This window comes from Microcaecilia unicolor, chromosome 11, assembly GCF_901765095.1.
Source record: "Microcaecilia unicolor chromosome 11, aMicUni1.1, whole genome shotgun sequence".
NCBI classification, from domain to species: Eukaryota; Metazoa; Chordata; class Amphibia; order Gymnophiona; family Siphonopidae; genus Microcaecilia; species Microcaecilia unicolor.
The window spans coordinates 73,454-98,551 of NC_044041.1; the positions used below are offsets into that span (position 1 = coordinate 73,454).

General features: G+C 43.1%; 1 protein-coding gene across 8 annotated transcripts in view; it reads right to left on the minus strand.

The window, feature by feature from the left end:
• Positions 1 to 20,053: 20,053 nt before the first annotated feature.
• Positions 20,054 to 25,098, minus strand: part of LOC115480475 (mitotic-spindle organizing protein 2B-like) — a 40,421-nt gene continuing 35,376 nt past the window's right edge. For all 8 annotated transcript variants that reach the window (XM_030219182.1, XM_030219184.1, XM_030219181.1 and 5 more), the window contains one exon: positions 20,054 to 20,786. In XM_030219182.1, coding sequence (XP_030075042.1) covers positions 20,626 to 20,786 — 161 coding nt within the window. In that variant the 3' untranslated portion in view covers positions 20,054 to 20,625. The remainder of the gene's footprint in view (positions 20,787 to 25,098) is intronic.

Here is a 25,098-nt window from a genome sequence, read left to right on the forward strand (position 1 = left end):
GTCCCTGAAATAAAGTCAACAAACCTAAATAATGAACTGTTGTGTAGGACTAGGAATTTGTCTGCAGAGTCAATTCATTACCTGCACTGAAGTTAAACTCTGTCCTGTATTACTAATGTAAGTCCTGCCTCAGGGTGGCCAGTGGGCTACTGCACAGCAAACATTTTTGGCTCAGTCTCTCTTGGGGTCATTGGGTTTGTCTTCAGACTCTGAATTGTTCAGATTATTCTAGTCCAGTACAGTCGGTACATTTTTATCTAACTTGCTGGAAGGCGGATGGCATGACGACACCAGAAAGAGGAGTGAAGAGCATGTGCAGGGCAGTTCCGAACGTTCAGGGCGTCTGTTTGGAGCCTTTTCTCTAAATAATGCCCCTGGGTGTATGGCTTGTGCTAGCCATAGGCCTGGTGTAAATGCTCACATGCATGTGGAACTTAAGTCAGGTGCATAAGGGTACATCCTTGCCCATTTTCTGCCAATGTACATGTTATCAAAGATAACATCATCATTTCACGGTATAGTAATAATGAAAAACACCATCACTTAGTGTGTAAAATCCACTTACACAGTTGTTGTTATTTACATGGGTCCTTGTTCACATATGCAAGTCCTGAAACCAGAAGCGACCCCACTTCTTCACCTACCCAATTGCAGAAACATAACCTACAAATCTATCTACATGGCCGAATTTAACTACCTGGGTTGCAAATGGTGGAATTCAATACCAAAGATCACAAGAAGCATCATGAGCTATCTCCACACCCATCCTGTTAGAGTATCAATGATATGCTTTGACCTCCGACCCACCCCCATCCTCCCACCCTGTCAGACTGTCATAGTAATGCTTGAATGTCTTCATTGGGCTCCTGTAATTCCTCTCAGTCAGATTTTTTTACAATTTTGCATGTTGGTGACATAGTTTGGAATGTTCTCTGTGGGATTTTTGGGAATTAGCTTCAGTCATGTTTCCTTTCAGAGGCTTTATATAATCATCTTCCCTATTTTTTTGGCATTATTGCTGGTGCCACATTAGCAGCTAGAGGCGACCAAATTTCATGTTTGGTTTTGGTTCCGGTGCTGAAACTAGCTCAAAATCCTCCTTCTGCCTGGTTACATCTCAGTCAGATTGGGTTTGACCCCTTTGAATAATCTGAACACTTGTATTAGCGAACATGTTAAACACCCCCAGTCCCAGCGCAATTCTTCGGGGAATTCCATCTCCACTGGGAAAACTGACCATTTACACCTACTTAGTGGTGGATAGACTTATACGGATAGTGGAGGGCAGACTTATACGATCTGTGCCAGAGCCGGTGATGGGAGGAGGGAAATACTGCTGGGCAGACTTGTACGGTCTGTGCCCTGAATAAGGCAGGTACAAATCAAGGTAAGGTATACACATATGAGTTTATCTTGTTGGGCAGACTGGATGGACCATGCAGGTCTTTTTCTGCCCTCATCTACTATGTTACTATGTTCATATTTCCTGTCTTTTTGCAGCTCTCAATAAGATATTGTCCCTGATCCCATGACTTTTTAATTTGTCTCAGGAGTTTCTCCTGAGGGCCTTTGTGAAATATTTTCTGAAAATATAGATAAGGGAGTCGATATTTAGCATTCCTGCCTGGTTAAGTCTCAGGAGCACTAAACAACAGACCGCCACAGAATATTAGACTCCGTGGGTGCTCAGCGTCCCCAGTATTCAGCGAGCTACTACTACTACTTAACATTTCTAGAGCGCTACTAGGGTTGCGCAGCGCTGTACAATTTAACAAAGAGAGACAGTCCCTGCTCAAAGAGCTTACAATCTAATAGACAAGTGAACGGTCGGTCCGATAGGGGCAGTCAAATTGGGGCAGTCTGGATTCACTGAACGGTAAGGGTTAGGTGCCAAACGCAGCATTGAAGAGGTGGGCTTTAAGCAAAGACTTGAAGATGGGCAGGGAGGGGGCTTGGCGTAAGGGCTCAGGAAGGTTGTTCCAAGCATAGGGTGAGGCGAGGCAGAATGAGCGGAGCCTGGAGTTGGCGGTGGTGGAGAAGGGTACTGAGAGGAGGGATTTATCCTGTGAACGGAGGTTATGGGCGGGAACGTAAGGGGAGATGAGGATAGAAAGATAGTGAGGGGCAGCAGACTGAGTGCATTTGTAGGTAAGAAGGAGAAGCTTGAATTGAATGCGGTATCTGATCGGAAGCCAGTGAAGTGACTTGAGGAGAGCTCCGTCACTGTGTCCAGGGAAGGCTAATTTGTGTTGGGTTTGGAAGCTCAAATCATTTGGAAATGTTGGCGCTTATGCTTTAAGCGCTGGGGCACTCTCTGGTTGGAACTATCTTGGGAATCACTGGGCCAGACCTGGAAGTAATCTGGACACCAGAATAACCTCAGACTATGCCTGGAGTCCCTCACAGTGAGACTATTCTTGAACTAGGAGCCCTGAACAGATGCCCCTGCCCCAATCTAACACTGCGCTAGGACTAGCCCTGTCTACCCCACACCAGTGGCATAGCCAAGGGTGGGCTTGGGTGGGCCCAGGCCCACCCACTTTGAGCTCAGGCCCACCAGTAGCAGCACACCTATGATGTGGCCGGCAGAGATTCCCAAGCTGAAAACTCCCAACAACTGTCCCTCCTGCATACCTTATAAATAGCAGATCTTCGCCTGCAGGAAGCAGTGACTGATACATACTGTTTACACCGGCCCCACAGCCTTCCCTCTGATGTATTCCTGCCTATGCGGAAACAGGAAGCTACATCAGTGGTAAGGATGTGGGGCCTACATGAGTAGTGTGTATTAGTTGCGCCACACTGAAAATCTGAAATTTAAAAGGTGTGCAGGAGAGGAGGGATATTTGAGAGACCATATGGCATGCAGGCGAGAGGAGAGACCAAATCACCTATGGGATGGGGTGGGGTTCTTCTGCCCACCCATCTTGGGCCCAGGCCCACCCAAAATTGGGTGTCTGGCTACGCCCCTGCCCCACACAGACACCCCCTAGAATCATCAGGGGGACACGTCTCTTTCATGGCTATTTCTTTTTCATATTCACACTTGTGAGGGTATTGGGAGTTTATTTTCTACAGTACCTGCTGTAAAAAGGCTTTAGAGCATGCGGAAAAGTATTAGTTATAACTCTTCAAAGCCTGCGTGCTCCGAGCTCTCATATCATCAGTTCTGATGTATTGCAGCAGGCTAACAATGCTGGCACTAAAGGGTTAATTTTGCCCTCCTCCTCCTCCTCGGGGTGCAGGTGCCAGGCTCCTCCAGCAGAGGGAGCAGGCAGGCCTCCCAGTCTGTCTGAGTACATCAGGTGGACTCACAGCTGAGCCTGGGGTGAGTCAGGCTGCTTCACCGGTGCTGCCCCTCAAAAGAGCTCAGAGGGCTGGAGCTGATGTGGCCATGAGAGGAAAAAGCTGCTTTGGGCACAGGCTGCTGGCAGGTAAGTGGTCCTTACACCGAGGGCAGACGCTCACTTACTGCCCTTTCAAAGTGCTGGAAAGACGTGGAGTGACTTCAGCACATTCTGCCAGTGTCTGGAGCTGTACCTAGAGGGGCAAAGACTGCTCCCAGCACATTGATGCTGGTGGGTGGGGCAGGGGGAGCCGGTGGGCAGAACTGTACCTCTGTATGGTCCTGTTTCTGAGCTCAGTGGGACCCAGAGAGACATGATCACTGGCAGCCACAGTCAACATTGCTTGGGTCCAGGTCACAGGAGCCAGATCTGTGGGTGCTCAGCACCAGAAGTGTAGCCCGGTTTTGATGTCGGGGGGGGGGGGGGGGGGGAGAGGGAGAGCTCTTTTGGAAAATAGGCGCCAGTGTGAGGCTGAAGGGTCGATCCACATAGGCGCTGTTTCATTCAAAATCTGTTTGGGGGGAAGCGTCTACTTCCCTTGCGCTGCTGTCCCCCCCCCCCCCCCCCCCACCTATGACTCTGCTACAGAGCAAGCTTCTTCACTGTGTCCAGGGAGGGGTAATTTCTACTGTCTTTGGCACCCCAATCATTTTGAAATGTTGACGCCTATGGTCGAGGTCGTGAGGCTCAGACTGATCCAGAATTTGCTCAGTTGCATTGATGGACTTTTTTCTAACACAAGCAGGACCTCGTAAGAGGGACAAAACCAGAAGTGACCGACCTGGAGCTATGAACCGTGTAACTGTGTGACGGAGCTCCACCCCCCCCCCCCCCGCCCCCCCATGTCCTAGTCATTCCCTGGCTGATATGAAAGATAAATTATTACAGAAGCTAAGAAGAGTTTTCCCCCTCTGCATGACAGGAACAAGAAACCCCATCAGGAGGGTAATGCAGGGCTTCCCAAGAAATGGGTCTGGGGTTTATAAAGCTATCCAGAATGAATATACATGAGAACATTTGCATATAGTGCATCGTCCATGAGTCCGGTAGATTTCATTGTGGCTATGCCCGGGACAGGTGTGTGAAGTGCTGGAATAAAGCTAAATCCCTTTGCACTGCCTCACCTGCCCCCTTCCCATGACCTTTGACCCTATCCATGCCGTTCCCTGCTCTACTCCTTATCATCTCTCTTTCTTTCCTTTCTGCTCTCTTCACTTACTGTCATTTTCTGTTTGTAGACTTCCTAGCACTGGCTTTGTGTTACTTAGTGCTACATCAGACTCCTGCTGTAAAGAAAACTAAGCTGAAGAGGAAAGTCAGACGGGACGACCTGCTCCAGCCTCGCTTTTACCCTCTCCCTCCACTTTATAGCAAAGATGCCAAGTTTCCCACATTTTAGGCCAGTTCTCGATTTGTAAGAACCCCACCCTGATATCAAGGGGCAGAATCAGAATAAGGTACCTACTTTATGAAATAGCGCCTCCCCATGGTGCCCTGTTATAAATGTGTCCTCAAAACGTGTTCAAGTTGTAATTTATGTGATGGGAAAGCTGTGCCTGGAGACTGAATTTTAAGCCCTTTTCCTTTGTGCTTGGTGATCATTGTTTGATATCATTCATATACACAAAAAAACATCACATCAATAATGATGAAATCCCCAAGTAATATCTTATTTTAACATGTACTGCAAGTAGAGGGTATGTAGGGGTGAGGACAGGAGGTTGGAAGGACGCTGGGCCCAGGCTCCGGATGCCCATATCTGTCAACATCTCTGCTGGGGGCACGGCAGCAGGAGTGGCAGGTGAACGAATTTAGAACCTAGGACCTGCCAATGTCTTCCTGTTTGCTGGAGCTCTGAGCCGAGTCCTCCCTGACTGCCGCAGAAGTGAAGGTGAAAAAGCGCTGGACCCGTTTACCTTGCAGAATTTAATACATGAATTATAGCTCTGTACTTTTGGCACAATCACAACTGCAGGGCCTGACTAGAGGAAGACACCTGGTCACTTTCATTTCTCCATATCTAGGCTTTTCTCTAGGAGACTGGTCTTTACATATGGAAACAGCTGTAGCCCGTCCCTGTGCAGTAGCACAACTGCCTCCTTTCACACCATCACAAGTAGGGTTACCACACGGCTCCAGAAAAAGGAGGACAAATTGAAAGCAATAGAAGTAAAACCCAGACTGGCTCAATCTGTCCTCCTTTTTCTGGAACCAAATATGGATAAATAATAGCCTGATGGTCCTCAAAAAGACTAAATCAGGTTATTGTGTATAGGAGGAAAGCTAAAAGCAGCTTGAGCAGGACTTCTTCATCATCGGCTTTAAGACGGCATTAAAAAACCTCCTTTTACATTCCTCCTGTTATTCAGTGTTATGGAAAGGTCCTGTGCTGTGCTCTAACAGTATCGTTATAGAACTCTATCCACAAGAAAAATCTAACAGGCTACTTAGCTTCGAGTCATCCTTTTTTGCTCTCAGCTCTTCACTCCTCGCTCTCAATTCAACTGACAGACCGTAACCAACGGTGGGCAGCGTTTCGTCGCCTGCATCAGGGTTCTCTGGTCATATTTTGAGTGGAGAGAAAGCCTCACTGAATACTACTACTTATCATTTCTATAGCGCTACTAGACACACGCAGCGCTGTTTTAGGAAGCCATCCAAACCTTTCTTAAACCCCATAAATTATTTGCCCAAGCCATCTTTTATCTTTTTTTTTTTTTTTGTTCCTGTAAAAGACTAACATTGACCCTCTAGAAAGTACACCTTACTTCCCCCTCCCCCCTCTGCCAATCAACCTTGCTTCACTGGGACCACAGCATGGACAGAGACATCCAATGCCCATCATGCTTGTTCACCTTGAATCAGGAGCATATCTAATTGCAAGTAAGAATGATTTTCCCCAGAAGGACAAAAATCCTTTTGTGATATGTTTTTCCATCTCCACACCCCTCTTTTTCAAACTATTCCATTTCCTTAGAAGAGGATTAAAAAAACTATGCTGTCCCAGTAAAAATAGGTCTTACCTCTCTTCTGTTTCACTGGCTCATTAATGCTTCCAATCACAAAAATCCCCAGACACTCTTCAGGTATCCATCGCTCCCAAACCGAAATGCACAAATCACCTAAGTGATCAAAATAAAATAAAATCATAAAATATGTGAAAAGAAGGATCCTCAGAAAATTTGCTAAATCAAGTGACCACATTTTAATCGCTGGTACCCTCTTAATTATTATTATTATTACATTTGTATCCCACATTATCCCACCTTTTTGCAGGCTCAATGTGGCTTACAATTCATCGTGGATACTGGAAATAGAAAAGAAAGTACATTTGGATTTACAGCAAGTTTTGGTTACATGATGGTGAAGTACATGATAATGTTAGAGTCAAAGGCATTAGGTACAAGAAGGTGTGAGAGCAAAAGACATTAAAGAACATTCCTGGATATCTTGAAGAAAGTAGAGTTACGCGTGTTGTTCATTATGATATATTTTGTCGAAGAGATAAGTCTTCAGGAGTTTGCGGAAAGTGGTCACTTCGTAGACCGATTTCAGGTTACGAGGCAGTGAGTTCCAGAGCTGTGTACTTGTGTAGGAAAAGGTTGATGCATGCATAGATCTGTATTTCAAGCCTTTGCATTTGGGAGAATGAAGATTGAGGAACGTGCGGGAGGATTGTTTTGCATTTCTTAATACACTGTCCACTGATTAATGTGTACCTCAACTGTGTCCAAATTAACTGTGCTTCACAAAAATGATCTGTGCATTATAAACATCGTTATACACTTCTCTTTCTGATCACTCAGAAAAGCTGTACAATTAAGCCACTCCCAGTTTGGCATAAACGTTTCAGTGTCATTCACAGTCTAACGTCCAGAGCTACCCTCCTTCTGGGTCTTACGCTAATTACATCTCGATTCAATTTTAATTTGTCGTAACCTAGACCTCCTTTTGTATCTTTCCCTTATAATACTCCCCCCATAAAAGTATATCATTTTTTATTGTACGCTACTTAGGCCATCTTATTTTATAGCAGAATATCTAATAAGCTAAGCTATAGACCAAAACCTAAACATATACTGGCTTGCATTTTTGAGTATTCCCAAATCCCATGAAGACCCAACTTCACACCATTTCTTGGTTCTGCTGTGCTGAGGTAATTTTATCTTGTTCTTTCCCTCCCCATCCCACTAGCTTGCAGGCCTGACTTTGAGGCCTTTGTATAGCGCATTGCAGTAATCAACTATATTAACCGTTAGCTTAATGCTCTCTGGCTTTTATTTATCTATTTATGTATGTATTTTACTTATTTGGATTTATTAGCTGCCGTTATGATGAGATTGACACAATGTAGTGAACAGACGGTTCAGTTTAACGTCTTACTTCCAAATCAGACAGTATCACCACCTTTATCTACCTCTTAGACCACGATAAATCACTTCTACTTCTCTTATGCGACTTATTGGCTGCATTTGACTTTGTTGACCATTTCCTCCTACTTCAGAGACTCCAACAGAAAGGAACATCAGAGACGGTTTATAATTGGTTTAATTTTTACATATCTAATAGTACTCTGGGAAGATACCTTTCAGCCCCCTTTATAATCAAGTCTGGTGTGCCACAAGGATCTATATTTGCTCCTCTCGTCTTCAATATATTTCAGGCCCCACCTCTTGACTCTTACACAATCTTTTGACCTGACAACATACAAATTCTTAGCCCTTTAGACATCCACTGTCTTAACAATGAACTCAAGGATTGCTAACTGGTTATGTAGCAATTACTTAAAGCTTAATCTAAATAAATTCAGAGTTCTTCTGACATCTGAACAAGGAAATTCATTCTTCTCAACTTCACTTTCAAGTTTCTGGCTCCCAAGTTCCCATTGTTCCTTCACTTGAGATCCTCGGAGTCACATTGTTAGGCTGTGCCCTTACTTCCAGGTTCAGATCTCCTCAGTTGTGCAATGATGTTTCTTTAAATTATGAATGACAGGCTTACTTAATCTTCGCTCAAAATTTTAGTCAATTTCCTAGTCCTCAATTACCTAGAATATTGCAATGCGCAATTCAAAGGTCTCAAAGTCAAGGGTATATGACGTCTGCAACTCATACAAAGCATGGCTATTAAACTTGTCACCGGGGTTGTAAGCTACAATCACATCACCCCTCTACTAAAAGCAGCCCACTGGCTTCCTCTCTCCCACAGGATTACTTACAAAATCATATTGCTAGTATTAAAGATCCATAACTATAGGTTGTCCACTCTTTTTCTCACACCTACTGGTACCTTAATGCCCAGCCCAAACCCTTAGGTTCTCACAACAAAATTCCCTGGTAATCCCCACTTTCAGACAAATAAGATGCAATACTACTCAATACTGCATTTATACCGTCACCGGACCCAGCTTCTGGAATGCATCACTACCCCACTTATGTCTGGAGACTTCCTTCTGGAATTTATTTATTTATTTATTGCATTTGTATCCCACATTTTTCCACCTTTTTGCAGGCTCAATGTGGCTTACATTATGCCGTAATGGCGATCGCCATTTCCGGAATGAGAAATACAAAGTGATATTGCATTAAAGTTCATATTTGCATTAAAGACTCATATTTGGAAAAACTAAATATGAAAGTGCAAAACCCTTAAGAGAGAAACTTCACTGGCTCCCACTTAAGGAATGCATTGCGTTCAAGATCTGCACGATTGTTCACAAAATCATTCACGCAGATGCCCCAATCTACATGCTAAACCTCGTGGACCTACCCCCTCAGAAACGCCACAAGATCATCCTGCAAATTTCTCAACCTGCACTTCCCCAGCTGTAAAGGACTAAAATACAAGCTGATGCATGCCACTACCTTCTCTTACATGAGCACGCAGTTATGGAATGCACTACCTACAGGACTGAAAACAATCGACAAAACAACTATCTTCCACAAATCTCTGAAGACATATTTCTTCAACAAAGCCTACAATGAGAACCGATAACCTCACTAATCCACCTCACCAACCCATTCAGTTATGAAAGCCCACCTTCTATAACTACCCTAATCACTCCCTTCCTTCTTCTCTCTTCCCTTACTTAATCTCTGCACAATACTAACCGTGGGAAAATGTGGGATACAAATGCAATAAATAAATACATGATAGAGTAAATTATAGAGTAAGGTAGATAGTTCATTTCCGGCGTGAGAAATAAAGTGGTAGTGCGTTAATGTTCATTAGTGACATAGTGACTGAAGCAGTCAAGTGGAGAGAGTTCGGTTTTATCTAGTTCTGGAAGAGTTTCGTTGTCTGGTATTTAGGATGGATCATTGTGTTATGCCTTTTTGAACAGGTTGTTTTTTAGCAATTTTCGGAAGATTGCTAGGTCGTGCATTGTTTTTATGGCATTTGGTAATGCATTCCATAGTTGCGTGCTAATGTAGGAGAAGCTGGATACATATGTTGATTTATATTTAAGTCCTTTGCAACTGGGGTAGTGGAGATTCAGGAATGTGTGTGCTGACCTTTTTGTGTTCCTGGTTGGTAAGTCTATGAGGTCTGACATATAGACTGGGGCCTCGCCGTGAATGATTTTATGGACCAGGGTACAGATGCATCACTACCCCACTTACATCTGGAGACTTCCTTCTGGAATGCATCACTACCCCACTTATATCTGGAGACGTCCTTCAAAAAATTCAAAGCTGGGCTAAAAATCTTCCTTTTTAGTGATGCCTTCACTGAATACTACTGACCAATTGCAGACAGAATTCTTTTCTCCTACTTTGTGCTTTGCTGTTACTTTCCCATAATATGACTATAGTCCTTTTTTCCACTTTTCTAACTGTTGCACCTACTAAGATTACTATTCAGCCCTCTGTCTGTCCAACCCTACCTCTCTCCCCTATCCTCTGGAATGAAACCTTGTAAATTGCTCAGATGACTCCTTGATGGACAGAATTACAAATGCTCAATAAACCTGAAACCTAACATAAAACTTGTAATTATGTTAGAAGCATTACAATAGTAACATGACCAACTATAAATACAATCAAAGAGGTAAATTCGGAAATGGCAAATTAAACCTAGAATTAGGACTAACAAAATACAGTTTCAGAAAGATACACATTCAACAGCACTGTAGAACAATCATCTAACAGAAATATGATAAATGTAATTGAATTACAAACGATACCATAATAGACGTCAAGGAAAAACCTTCAAATAACATAGATATAATGCAATGCCAAAATAATGCAAATGAAACACCTAATAAGCACACATTAGAAACATTCAAATAACAGATATAATATGATGTCAGCATAATACCAATGAAACACTTAATAGACATTAGAACATTTTAAATAACAGAGATATAATATAATACATCGTGGTCAACATTCTTTAGTCACCTTATTTTCTAACTCCTCTTACTCTCTTACCTATCTATATGTTCCATCTTTGCTTATACCCTACACTGTCAATTAAAGTGTTCTATTACATATTGTGTTGACATTGTAAGTAGTAACTATGCTATACTTTGTATTGTTACTTGAATATTTTTACTGCTGTAATTGTCTATTGCTCATGTTTGATTTATTCTTACTGTACACCGTGTTGAGTGAATTCCTTCAAAAAGGCAGTAAATAAATCCTAATAAATAAATACATACATACATCATACCAATGGAACACATAATAAGCAGATATTAGAACATTAGAATAACATAGATATAACACGATGTCAGCATAATACTAACGAAACACCTAATAGACAATAGAACATTCAGATTGAAGATATAATATAATACCATCATAATACCAATGGAACACCTAATAAGCAGACATTAGAACATTAGAATAACATAGATAACAGGCTAATTCTGTTCATACAATACAATGAGATATATTACTGTGTAGCTGATGGACCAAGTGCAGATATAGAGAGGTCAAGAAGGGTAGAGCAGAGTTAACTGGCTGAACTCAAGGCAAATTACGTGTACAGTTAAAGAAGATATGAGGAACTGGTCTAAGTTACCGGGTGTGTAGCCAGCTAGTGTAGGTGTGGAGGGAGTGGATAGTCAGTCATCATGTGTGTTAAAGGCTTGGGAGAAGAGCCAGGCTTTCACCTGCTTCCTGAAGTAGAGGTAGTCTCGAGTTAGACGTAGCCCCTCTGGGAGTGAGTTCCAGAGTGCGGGGGCTTTTCTTCTAGGCACCTCTGAAGACACAGGTTTTCATAACTGAAAAGGAGACATGACATGTTAGGGGTTTTTTTTATATCTAATTTTGCTTGTTTTATCTGATTTTTCAGCCTTGCTCAGTGAAATGGTAATTTTGGCCATGCCAAAACTCTCTGCTACAACAAGAATACATTCACTGTTACCTGAATCAGCAGCTATGTCTGTAGTCAATCCAAAAATACCATTACCCTCAACGGAACCTGCAACTGTGCCCACAGGAGATCTAAAAAGACTGTTACCCACAGCGGAACCTGCAACTGTGCCCATGGAAGATCTAAAAACCCTGCTACCCACAGCTAGCCCTTTGCATATGACATCCAGATCCTCCAGAGATAACGAGACTGACTGGCCCAGACCAGCAAGACCTTCTGAAGTGGAGATCTTAGCTATTGTCATGGGATCCTTGATTCTCACTTTTTTAATCAGTAAGTTAATTTGATTCATCGTTATATACTGCAATATTCATTACATGTGGCATAGCATTAGCGTGCTCCTTCTCTGCAGAGCTTACATCATACACATGTTCCTGCCTGGGTTTCCTCAGGAAGCCATCATATGTGGCTTTCCTCCCTATTCCTTCCCATCTGGTTCTCTGCAGGGAGCCATCAGGCACAGCTGCTCTCCTTACTGCCTCCTGTTACTGTGCTCCTTAACCCTCTCCTAGACCCACATCCTGCTGGTTGCGTTATCAAGATTAATACAATTAATATGAATGAGATAAATTTGCATATAGTAACATATGGGTTTCTAAAGCCTCCAGGGGAGGGCTGACATTGCCCACAGTTGGAAACTGGATACTGGTCTTTATGGACCTTCAGTCTGGCAAAACTTATGTTCTTATGATCACTGTCCTGTCAGGCTCCCTTCAGGATATTATCCTGCAGAGCTTCACTAGTCCCTCTGTTCTATCCATTCCTGACTTGTTTTCATCTGGCTGTAATTAAGAACTTGTGCAGGGCCTCCGGTATGCTCCCTGCTTTCTTCCCTCCTATGTGGAGGAGTAGCCTAATGGTTAGTGCAGTGAGTTGAGAACCAGGGAAACTAGGCTTAATTCCAACTGCAGCTCCTTGTGACCCTGGGCAAGTCACTTAACCCTTCATTGCCCCTGGCACAAATTAGTGCCTTTATCAAATATGTATTTAAAATTTGTTTATTAACTTGGGAAGTTGTACAAATGCAATATAGAATGGAACAGTAAAACAACAATTATGTTTACAGAACAACACTCCAAGCACATTTCTACACGTAAAACTTTCCCTCCAATGCTACTCCAACTGCATCTGTAAACTCCAGTGCCTCCTCTTCTATTAAGTTCCCAAATGCTGCTTGTAAACTATCAAAACGTAGAAGCAATGAAAGTAAAACAGGATCAGAAGACATGAATTGTGTTCTTAAACTCCCCAGTCAAACTGGTCTGTATTTAATATGTAAACCGCTTTGAAAGGCGGTTTATCAAACCCCATCCCATCCTCTTCGGTCAAGGCACAGGAAAGAGCAGAGGCGATTCTGAAAGACAAAATGACTGAACACAAGAACAAACTGAGCTTGATGGATCAGAGCCAACATGGCATTAGCAAAGGGAAAACTTGCTTAACCGATTTGAAGGGGGTTAATAAACATGTGGATAAGGGTGAACCGGTTGGTATCAGGATTTTCAGAAGTCTTGAGAAAACGTCTCATGAGAAGGAAATTAAGAAGTACCCAGATTGGTTGAAAGACAGAAAACAGAGAGTAGAGGGTTAAATGACCAGTTATGTCACTGGAGGAAGGTGAGTAGTGAAGCACCACAGAAAACCAGAACTGGAACCTGCGTTTTAACATATTTTACTCTTGGGGGGGGGGGACTTCTTTTCTGTAAAGAACCTCAGATTGGTGGGGCTGAGGGATACCTAGGAAGCTGGTGCAGAAATAATTTCAGCGCAGTCTGTAGCTAAAACTGTATTAAGTCTCCTCCAAATCCCCTTCCAGTGGCACAGAGACTAAGGGGCTCATTTTCAAAGCACTTAGCCTCCCAAAGTTCCATAGAAACCTATGGAACTTAGCCTCCCAAAGTGCTTTGAAAATATGCCTCTAATTGTCCTAATGTCAGGCTTTAACAGTGAAAGGTAATACTAGGTAGGCACAGGAAAATCACATGAAAAAATGCAGATACAGTAGCGTAGCCAGACCTCAATTTTTGGGTGGGCCTGGGGGGTGGACTGGGTGGGCATGATCCACATATTTCCTCTCTGTCCATCCCCCTCCCGTAAAGATAAATACCTGGGCTGGAGGGGATCTCCGGGCCCTGCCAGCTGAAGAATCTTCTGGAGGCCCCCAAGGCTTGAGAAGTCTCATCCCTGCGCCAGTCACCAGCGTGGCGGGAAGCAGTGTTCAGCGGCGTTGCCTGTGTGCCTGCCTACCTTTTAAAATAATTCGTCTCCCCAGGCTCCGCTGCATTTATTTCTTCGCCCATCGCAAAGCGCTGCCATTCGCACAGGCAGCTGCACTCCCCTTTGCCACGTCCATCCAGCCCTCTCTGATCCACTTCCTGTAGTGGATACGTAGGGCCAGATGGACGCAGCAAAGGGGAGCGCAGCTGCCTGTGCGAACAGCAGCGCTTTGCGACGGGCAAATAAGTAAATGCAGCGGAGCCTGTGGAGACGAATTATTTTAAAAGGCAGGCAGGCAACACCGCTGAACGCTGCTTCCCGGACCTGGCGGAGCAGCGGGAGAAAAGGCAGCGACAGCAGCAGGATGTTGGATGGGGGGCTTGGAGGGAAAGTGGCTGGGCCTGGGCCCGTCCAGGCCCGCCCGTGGCTAGGCCCCTGATGCAGCAGGGAGGTTGTTATGAATTGTAATAAAATTCCGCTTCATTTTGCTCCCTAAAAATGTACGAAAGAAGGGATAGTCCATAAAAACAAGGGGTAACAGCTGCACCAAAGTATTAAAACGTTTCAAACGTAGCATAGCCAGAAGGGAATTGGGAACGAGAGGAGAGAGGCAACTAGGAACATGGATGTACACCCATTTCCTCTTCTCTCTCCTTCCCTCCCCCACTCCCTTACCAACCTGGATGTCTAAGCTCCATCAGCTGAAGATATCTGGAGTCCGCACCCCCAGTCAGAGAAACATGGAACTCAATGGCAGCACATTCAGCCAGCACTTACAGCACGCTCACTTCTCGTGCATGAACCGAGCAATATCTGCGGTGAAATCTCTCCTTCCAATAGAGCATCATGCAGTTCACTGACATGAGAGCGAGGGAGGAGAGGAAGGGGTGAAATATAGCTATATCGGCAGTAAAGAGAGAAAAAAAGGAAAATAAATGTTTGAGCCAGATATTGAGGGGGGGGGGGGGGAGGTGGTAAGTGAAGAAGACAGGAGAAGAGAGAAGAAATAGAACATGGAAAGGAGACCCTGGAAAAGCAGTTATGAAAAAAAAGGCAAGATGATACTTTGAAATAGAGTCTGGGACTATCATGTTTGGTAAAAGTGTCAGAACAAAATATAAAACACATTTTCTTTTCAGTTTAGTACTCAGAATATGTGAGTTATGAGCATGTGCATTTGATATCTTTGCTCAGTACAGGAAAAAATGCTTTTCTATCAGCTTTTATTTTTCAAATCTGAACAGAGAGAATTTCACATCACCAGAAAAATACTCTCTGAAATTTCTCTAATGCTTTCAAGGACATACAAGAGCCAAACATAGTAACATAGTAGATGACAGCAGAAAAAGACCTGCACGGTCCATCCAGTCTGCCCAACAAGATAAACTCATATGTGCTAGTTTTTGTGTATACCTTACCTTGATTTGTACCTGTCCTTTTCAGGGCACAGACCTTATAAGTCTGCCCAGCACTATCCCCGCCTCCCAACCACCAGTCCCGCCTCCCACCACCGGCTCTGGCACAGACCGTATCAGTCTGCCCAGCACTATCCCCGCCTCCCAACCACCAGTCCTGCCTCCCACCACCGGCTCTGGCACAGACCGTATAAGTCCGCCCAGTACTATCCCCGCCTCCCAACCACCAGCCCTGGCACAGACCGTATAAGTCTGCCCAGCACTATCCCCTCCACCCAACCACCAGCCCCGCCTCCCACCACCGGCTCTGCCACCCAATCTCGGCTAAGCTTCTGAGGATCCATTCCTTCTGAACAGGATTCCTTTATGTTTATCCCACGCATGTTTGAATTCCGTTACCGTTTTCCTCTCCACCACCTCCCGCGGGAGGGCATTCCAAGCATCCACCACTGAGCTTAGCCGAGATTGGGTGGCAGAGCCGGTGGCGGGAGGCGGGGATAGTGCTGGGCAGACTTATACAGTCTGTGCCAGAGCCGGTGGTGGGAGGAGGGGCTGGTGGGTGGGAGGCGGGGATAGTGCTGGGCAGACTTTTCTTTCTATTAAATTTTCATTTTACACCAGTTTCTCTCATATCCATTTTCTTTATTCTTTAGGTTCCCTTTCTTATCAGCTGATTGTTTTTATAAGAAAGAGACACTCCATGAAGAGAGACAGTTCTGTGTGCATAATCCAGAATGAGATCAACAAATACAACCAGGAACCAGAGACCAGGCTATAGTGACTGGGCCTGAGAAAGAGGCTCATTCCAGGCTTCTATCCCACTTTACATCTTTTGATTCTTCTGACCCGGTTCAAAAGTGGATCTACCTTCATTCAATCCAGCCTGATCTCCCACTGTGACCCCTGTAACGCATTCTACTAATGAATGCCTGCAACTCAAAGAAACTTGTATCTTACATACTGTTGAATGTAAACAAATTTGAGAAGATCATATCAATCATGGCTACCATTTGTACATCAAACCAAATTTAAAATCGTTGTTCTGGCCTTTAAGGATCTCAGTGGCTGAGCTCCCCTCTGCCTGAGTCATTATCTGGACTCTAGTATGTCTTCCTGTCATAGCTGCAGTTTGATAGGGGACATGGAGTGCCCTGCCTCCCACTAATGCTCCAGGTGCTGGTATTTAATTGGCTCCCCTCCCCTACTGCTAATATTAAGTGGGGAAACTCCAACAATGCATCTCATAAGTACATACGTATTGCCAAACTGAGCCAGACCAAAGGTCCATCAAGCCCAGCATCCTGTTTCCAACAGTGGCCAATCCAGGTCACAAGTACCTGGCAAGATCCCAGAAAAGCTCAATACATTTTATGCTGCTTAGCCCAGAAATAAGCAGTGGATTTTCCCCAAGTCCATTTTAATAATGGTCTATGGACTTTTCCTTTAGGAAGCTGGCCAAACCTTTTTTTTAAACCCCGCTAAGCTAACCACCTTTACCACATTCTCTGGCAACACATTGCAAGGTACTCTCTAACATGAAAACTTATGAGGGCACAAGAAAATGTGTCTTAAAATACTTGTGGTGCTCATCTTTTGCACAATGATGGATGTATATTTCCCATTTTCTTTATAAATCAGGGGTTCCCAACCCCATCCTCGGGACACACCTAGCCAGTCACGTTTGCAGGATACCCACAATGAATAAGCATAGCATGGAGGTAGTGCTTGCAAATCGCTCTCTGGATATCCTAAAACCTGAGTGGCTAGATGTGTCCCGAGGACTGGGTTCAGAGCCCCCATTATAAATGTATTCACAGATCTAGATGTGCTTTAGCTGATATAGACTAGTTAGTCTATTATCTTATACTTTATACATTTGTTTTATTTGGATTTAGTTCAATGCACGTTACATTCAGGTAGAGTAGTTGTTCCCCCAGAGGAATGACAAACTTATGTTTAGGTTTACTAAAAACTTGCTATACTGTGTATTCCAAAGAGGAAGATCTAAAGAGTTTACAATTTAACACACAATAAGATAGTAGAAAAGAACCAATGAGACCCAGACATCCAGTTAAACAACAGGCATCATAGGCAGAGACTCAGTAGGATCCCCCTGAAATGCTTAGCCAGCCGTTTCTAAGCCTAGTGTAAGATCCCCTAAGCACTTATTTATTTTATTGCATTTGTATCCCACATTTTCCCACCTATTTGCGGGTTCAGTGTGGCTTACAATACATTGTAATGATGGAAATACAATTTGTTACAACTCGATTATGGGTTACATTGTGAGGAGTTAAGTTAAGACAAAGTCGGAGTATCGTTAAGGGGAATAGAACGTTGGAACAGTGAAAGAACAAAGGATACTAACAGGGCAACAAGACAACAGCAAGAGAGCGTTCGGGTATAACATTTTTTATCTGTAGACTAGGTTTAAATGTGATAAAATTACGGGGGATGAGAGTACAGAAAAGAATGTATTAATGCATTGCTAACAGTGTGTGTGGACTTCATGTGTTTTGATCCTTTCGATAGATTTTTTCAAAGAGATGAGTCTTTAATAGTTTGCGGAAGTCGGTTAGTTCGTAGATCGTTTTCACGTTGCATGGTAGTTTATTCCAGAATTGCGTGCTCATGTAGGAAAAGGTTGATGCGTGCAGCACTTTGTATTTTATGCCTTTGCAATTTGGGAAGTGGAGGTTGAGGAAAGTTCGGGATGATCTTTTAGCGTTTCTGGCTGGTAGGTCTATTAAGTCAGCATCTCAGGGGGAATCCTAGTGAGTCTCTGCCGGTAGTTTTTAAGCCTAGTAAAAGACCCCTTGAGACTCACTAGGATCCCCCGAGTTGCTTAGGGGTCTTTTAAAACGATTAGTGCACGGTATCTGCCATAGGACCCATTTTATTCCTAAGGGCCCTGCATTAATCTTTAGTAATAGACGTCCTAAGTTAGCACCTGAGACAACGGAGGGGTAAGCGACTTACCCAAGGTCACAAGGAGAAGCTTTTGACTCGTAACCACTTGTAACCACTCGCCTCCACCTACCCTCCTCTCTTCCTTCCCGTTCACATTAATTGATTTGATTTGCTTACTTTATTTATTTTTTGTCTATTAGATTGTAAGCTCTTTGAGCAGGGACTGTCTTTCTTCTATGTTTGTGCAGCGCTGCGTACGCCTTGTAGCGCTATAGAAATGCTAAATAGTAGTAGTAGTAGTACTCTCTTGTAATCAGAGGTGATATTGTGATGTCATAATGCCTCAGGCCACCAATAAGAGCCAACCTCATCAGTGATGTCACAATGGCTTGATTGTCCTATACTTGGCTCACTTTTATTACATAGCTCTTTGAGCAGGGACTGTCTTTCTTCTATGTTTGTGCAGCGCTGCGTACGCCTTGTAGCGCTATAGAAATGCTAAATAGTAGTAGTAGTAGATTTGAACCCTGGTTTCCCTGGTTCTCAGCCTGCTGCTCTAATCATTAGGCTACTCCTCTGCTCCACTTCAGATAGGCTCATTTGATGGAAAAGTGTGAACTAATAAAAGCAATACAGATTTAACTTAATTTGAAGACGACTGACCGAAATAAAATAAAGGTGCTGTAGCTTCATGTCAAGTGGAACAAGCTGATGCACTTCTAATTTTGCTAAGGAAAAAAAAAAAGAAAGACTTCTTAATACCTGCAGTGGGTCCTTGACATGGAGCCCCCTTTGGTTATCTCTACCTACTACTACTACTTAACATTTCTAGAGCGCTACTAGGGTTACGCAGCGCTGTACAAATCAACAAAGAAGGACAGTCCCTGCTCAAAGGAGCTTACAATCTAAAGGATGAAAGGAGAAATTAGACCTTACCTGCTAATTTGATTTCCTTTAGTCCCTGTATTTTCTCAGTCTCCACCTACTGGTAGGCGAGCACAACCCAAGAGTCCAATCCTGGTCCGGTCCGGAGGGATGCTAAGGAATGTCAAGTTGATGCAGTCTAGATTTCTTGAGTAGAGGTGTGGTGGTTAGGTGCCGAAGGCGACATTGAAGAGGTGGACTTTGAGCAATGATTTGAAGATGGGCAGGGAGGGGGCCTGGCGTATGGGCTCAGGGAGTTTGTTCCATGCATGGGGTGAGGCGAGGCAGAAAGGGCAGAGCCTGGAGTTGGCGGTGGCGGAGAAGGGTACTGAAAGGAGGGATTTGTCTTGAGAGCGGAGGTAACGGGTAGGAATGTAAGGGGAGATGAGGGTAGAGAGGTAAGGAGGGGCTGCAGATCGCGTGCATTTGTAGGAAAGACTTGGGAAGATGACATCTATAAGAGAATGGTAAACACGAGTAGCAGCATGGAAACGGCAATTTAAATAACATTCATTTTATTGTAGACGTGTATCAAAATTGGTTACATTTCCTGTAGAATTAGGCAAGATGTACACTGCAGATCTGAACAAGATTCTGTATGGACATTACTGTAAATAAAACATGACTTATTAACTTCAAAGATATTCTCGCAAAGAATTGACATGTTGATGGTTTTTAATAAAGTGTAGTCTGTTCACCCAGACTCTGCCTGGATTTGTAAAATTAACGTTGGACAGTTCTGGCCCGAGGCACCAGGAAAAACTGTGCGAAGAAAAACACAGTGAAAGCTACGGAGCAATTAGCTTGTCCACACATCATTCTTCACTAGACAAAAATAAAGCAAAAAGTAACACTAACTTGGTGAAAAATAAACAGAAAACTTGTTTTACTTGATTATTACAGCAGGGCCGTCAACAGAACTAGAAAGTTTTACTGCATTTTTAAGATCGAAATCTGATGCTGGAAAGCAGCCTTGCCAGCCAATCACTGTATTTCATCCATTTATACTAAAGTTCAGAATATATTTGACAGATCCTTCATTTGCTCCAAATAGAAGCGTCAACCAACTGGTTAGGCTTGACCTTACCAGGTCATCCCAAATGCATAAGGAGAGGCAAAATGGCTCCATTATGCAAGACCAACTGAGTCTGTCCTGGTTAAACTCCTATTTATGCAAAGATTCACAGTCTGTTCTGGAAAAAAAAATGAACTCGGTGATCAACTGTAGGACCTAGGTGGAATCTTCGTCATGCCTATCGCCTTGGCCGATGTCAGAATTCGCATGCAAACACTATGTCCAGCCTCAGATTTCTGTCTGCTTTGCGACCCTTTAATATTATTTACAATATCAACACATCACTTACATTCTGTACATGCCATACACTTCTACTTTTTATTAAGAGCTAGACCAGCTTAATGTCCACAGCAGCTCATGAGCCACCACCCCCTGCAGCTTTGCCAGAACTTCCCCCCTTCTGCAGTCGTGTGGCACTGGTCTGCCGAGGCATTCTTTGGCTTGAGCCCTCTCGACTGCTGTTGCGTTCTGCAGGTATCTGAGTCCCACTGACAGCGGCACTGGGCTTATTTCTTCCTAGATGGGAAAAATAAAACGCTTAGCTTTAACGTCACGCAAAAATAGATTTAGTCGTCACATAGGAGTTGCTAGTGTTCCTGGAATGAGTATAATTAGTACTGGGTAACCACCAAATTAAAAGTATTTGCAGACTAATGCATTGTTTTAAATTGTGCTCTGGATTATTTTCAAAAACCATCATTAAAGCTGTGTCTATAAAACCCTGAGTGGTGTAGAATGGGTAAACGTAAATCAATTTTTTTTTTACTCTTTCCAAAAGTACAAAGACTAGGGGACATTTGTTGAGTGAAATAATATTTCTTCCTGTTCAAAGTAAAAGTATTACCATGTAACTTCCTTGAGTGTCCCCTAGTGTTTGTACTTTTGGAATGAGTAAAAAATCGATTTACTTCTACTCAGGATTGTGTAGACGTCAATTGTATCTCCTCTCATCCATCTCTTTTCCAAGCTGAAGAGCCCTAACCTCTTTAACCTTTTCCTCATATGAGAGGAGTTCCATCCCCGTTATCATTTTGGTCACTCTTCTTTGAACCTTTTCTAATTCCGCTATATCTTTTTTGAGATACGGCGACCATAATAGGACATTGCCTCCAATCCCATGACTCTCCAATTTCCTCTGGAGTCTTCCATGAGGTACTTTGTCAAACGCCTTCTGAAAATCCAGATACACAATATCAACCGGCTCACCTTTATCCATGTTTGTTCACCCCTTCAAAGAAATGTAGTAGAGTGGTGAGGCAAGATTTCCCTTCACTAAATCCATGTTGACTTTGTCTCATTAATCCATGCTTTTGAATATGATCTGTAATTTTGTTCTTTATAATAGTCTCTACCATTTTTCACAGCACCGACGTCAGGCTCTCTGGTCTATAATTTCCCGGATCCCCTCTGGAACCTTTTTTAAAAATCGGCATTACATTGGCCAGTACCATGCTTGATTTTAAAGATAAATTACATATTACTAACAATAGTTCTGCAAGTTAATTTTTCAATTCTATCAGTACTCTGGGATGAATACCATTCAGTCCAGGAGATCTGCTACTCTTCAATTTGTCAAATTGAGCCATTATATCCTCCACGTTCATAGAGATTTCATTAGGTTTCTCTGACTCGTCAGCTTTGAATACCATTTCTGGCACCACTATCTGTCCCAAACCTTCCTCGGTGAAGACTGAAGCAAAGAATTAATTTAATCTTTTTGCTATGGCTTTGTCTTCCCTGATTGCCCCTTTTACCCTTCGGTCATCTAGCTGTCTGATTCTTTTGCTGGCTCCTTGCTTTTAATATACCTAAAAACATTTTTTTACTCCAACACAATCCTTTTTTCAAAGTCCCTCTTTGCCTTCCTTTTCAAAGCGCTTTGCATTTGACTTGACATTCCTTATTCTGTTTCTTATTATTTTCAGTCAGTTCCTTCTTCTGTTTTCTGAAGGATTTTCTTTTAGCTCTAATAGCTTCTTCCTTCACCTCACTTTTTAACCATGCCGGCTGTCATTTGGTCTTCTTTCCTCCTTTTTTAATACACGGAATATATTTGGCCTTGGCTTCCAGGATGGTATTTTTGAACATGACCTTCACAGTTGTTCCTCTAAATTTTTTTCTTTACCGTTCCTCTCATTTTATGAGTCTCTTTTTTTTTACATTTAAATGCTAATGTGTTGGATTTCCTGTGCGTACTTACTCCAAAGCTGATATCAAATCTGATCATATTATGACCACTGTTATCAAGCGGCCCCTGCACCATTACCTCCCGCACCAGATCATGCGCTCCACTAAGGACTAGGTCTAGAATTTTTCCTTCTCTCGTCGGCTCCTGTACCAGCTCCTCCATAAAGCAGTCCTTGATTTCGTCAAGGAATTTTACCTCCCTAACTTCCCCCGATGTTACATTTATCCAGTCAATATCAGGGTAATTGAAATCACCCATTATTATTGAGTTGCCCAATTAGTTTGCGTCCCTAATTTCTGATAACATTTCTACTTCCATCCTGGCCAGGTGGACGGTAGTACACTCCTATCACTATCCTTTTCCCCTTTACACATGGAATTTCATCCATAGGAATTCCATGATGTGTGTTGTTTCCTGCAGACTTTTGCCCTCCTTAACATGCAATGCTACCCCTCCAGCAATTCGATCCACCCTATCACTACAATATAATTTGTACCCTGGTATGACAGTGTCTCACTGGTTATCCTCCTTCCACCAGGTCTCAGAGATGCCTATTATATCTAATTTTTCATTTAGTGCAATATATTCTAACTCTCCCATCTTATTTCTTGGGCTTCTGGCATTCGCAAACAGACATTTCAAACTATGTTTGTTGTTCCTATTTAGGTCTTGCTCAACAGTTCACAGTGTTAATTTGCAGTCTTTTGTCTGCTTCTTATCTAAAGTCACCTTGCTATCGGGATAAATTATCTTCCCTGTTTTAGTGATATCTATGAAAGATACCTTGCTCCGGATCCATGCGTTTTTGAACGACTGTCAGCCTTCCCCCAGGTTCTAGTTTAAAAGGTGACCTATCTCCATTTTCAATGCCGATGTCAGCAGCCTGGTCCCACTCTGGTTAAGGTGGATCCCATCCTTCCGGAATAGGCTCACCCTTCGCCAGAATGTTCCCAGTTCCTTACAAACCTAAAACCCTTCTCCCTGCACCATCGCCTCATCCACGCATTGAGACTCCAGAGCTCTGTCTGTCTCTTGGGCCCTGCGAATGGAATGGGTAGCACTTTGGAAAATGCTACTCTAGAGGTTCTGGATTTAAGCTTTCTACCAAGAGCCTAAATTTGGCTTCCAGAACCTCTCTCCCATATTTTTCTATGTACCAAGACAGCCGGCTCCTCCCCAGCACTATCTAAAATCCTATCTAGTTGATGCGTGAGGTCATCCCAACTCCACCCAAGCTGGTGCACACTGTGCAGGTACGTTTTGCATGCATGCAGTTATGTAAATTTATTATTTTAAGAATTTTGTTTCCATATAAATTCAGGTTTTACACAGGAAAATTGCCTCCATGACATTTGTTTTTCAGAAACATAATTTGTCCTCCAGTACAAGGTTTCCTATTATAGAAATGGACAAATGTGCAAATTATGTAATACTGCCGTTACTCCAACAACTAAAGAGTCCATTGTACAAGTGCTAAGTCCGTGGCGAAGAAAACCTAAAACATTTGATTAAACAAAATATACATAAGAGTCAGAGTTCAAAGCATCAAGCCACTTTGCAAGGCCAATACCCCAAATATCTGGGTAAATAACCTGCCTTTGAAGAGGAAATAAAGTCACAGGTTTTTTTTTCCCCAAATACAGGCAAACACAGCAATACTTATGCAGTATTTCAGGGAGAGAAAACTAACAACTTATAGCAGCAGCTTCAGAGAGCATTTTCCATTTCACAGATAGGCTGCAGAGAATACCTTCTCCTGCTTTAGACTTAATCCCGCCCACCCTACCCCTCTACCCACCCACCCCTAGAGTGACATGTCTTATATAACCTCCCTTTCAACCCACTCATTACTTTACCTCACCCATTTCTATTCTTCTATCACCTTCTCCCACTACTCCAACCAGAGTTACACCTAATCACACTGACCACCCTTCAACATCTTCAGTCCTTCTGTGACTGTTCTCTTGTGCTTGACTGCTTAAATATTTTAAATTTAAATGCTTTACTTTTTGTCTATTAGATTGTAAGCTCTTTGAGCAGGGACTGTCTTTCTTCTGTGTTTGTACAGCGCTGCGTACACTTTGTAGCGCTCTAGAAATGTTAAATAGTAGTAGTAGTAGTAGTAGTAATATTAAACCCAGATGTAACCACAGGATTTTTAATGATGGTTTTAGGTAGTTCAGTTTCTTTTCCAATAATCTGTCTGTGATTTAAGGAAGAGGAACACCAGCAGTATCAGATGGGAATTTTAAGAAAAATCAGCTACAATATGGTGTTTTAGCAGCAGGTACTAAGTTAGGAAACTATGACATTTGCAAGGCGGGGAATAATCTACAGCCAAGCAAGCCAACAGCAGCCCTACTATCCTCATAGCTCAAGCCCAGATCAGCTCCAGAAGCACAGCAAGGACTAGAACAGGAAGTTAAATGGTCTGCAATAACATCTTCCTGTACCAGGCCTGGCTCAAGCGTTGCAAACTCATGTCCAGAAAGACCAGCTCCCTTCCCTGAGAATCACAGGTGTTCCCTAGAGAGAGAGAGATCTAACTACAGGACGTATAACAGGCAATCAAAAGACTTGAGCCAGGTAAGTCACCAGGTCCAGATGGTTTATCCTTTAAATTCTATTTAAAAAAACAAA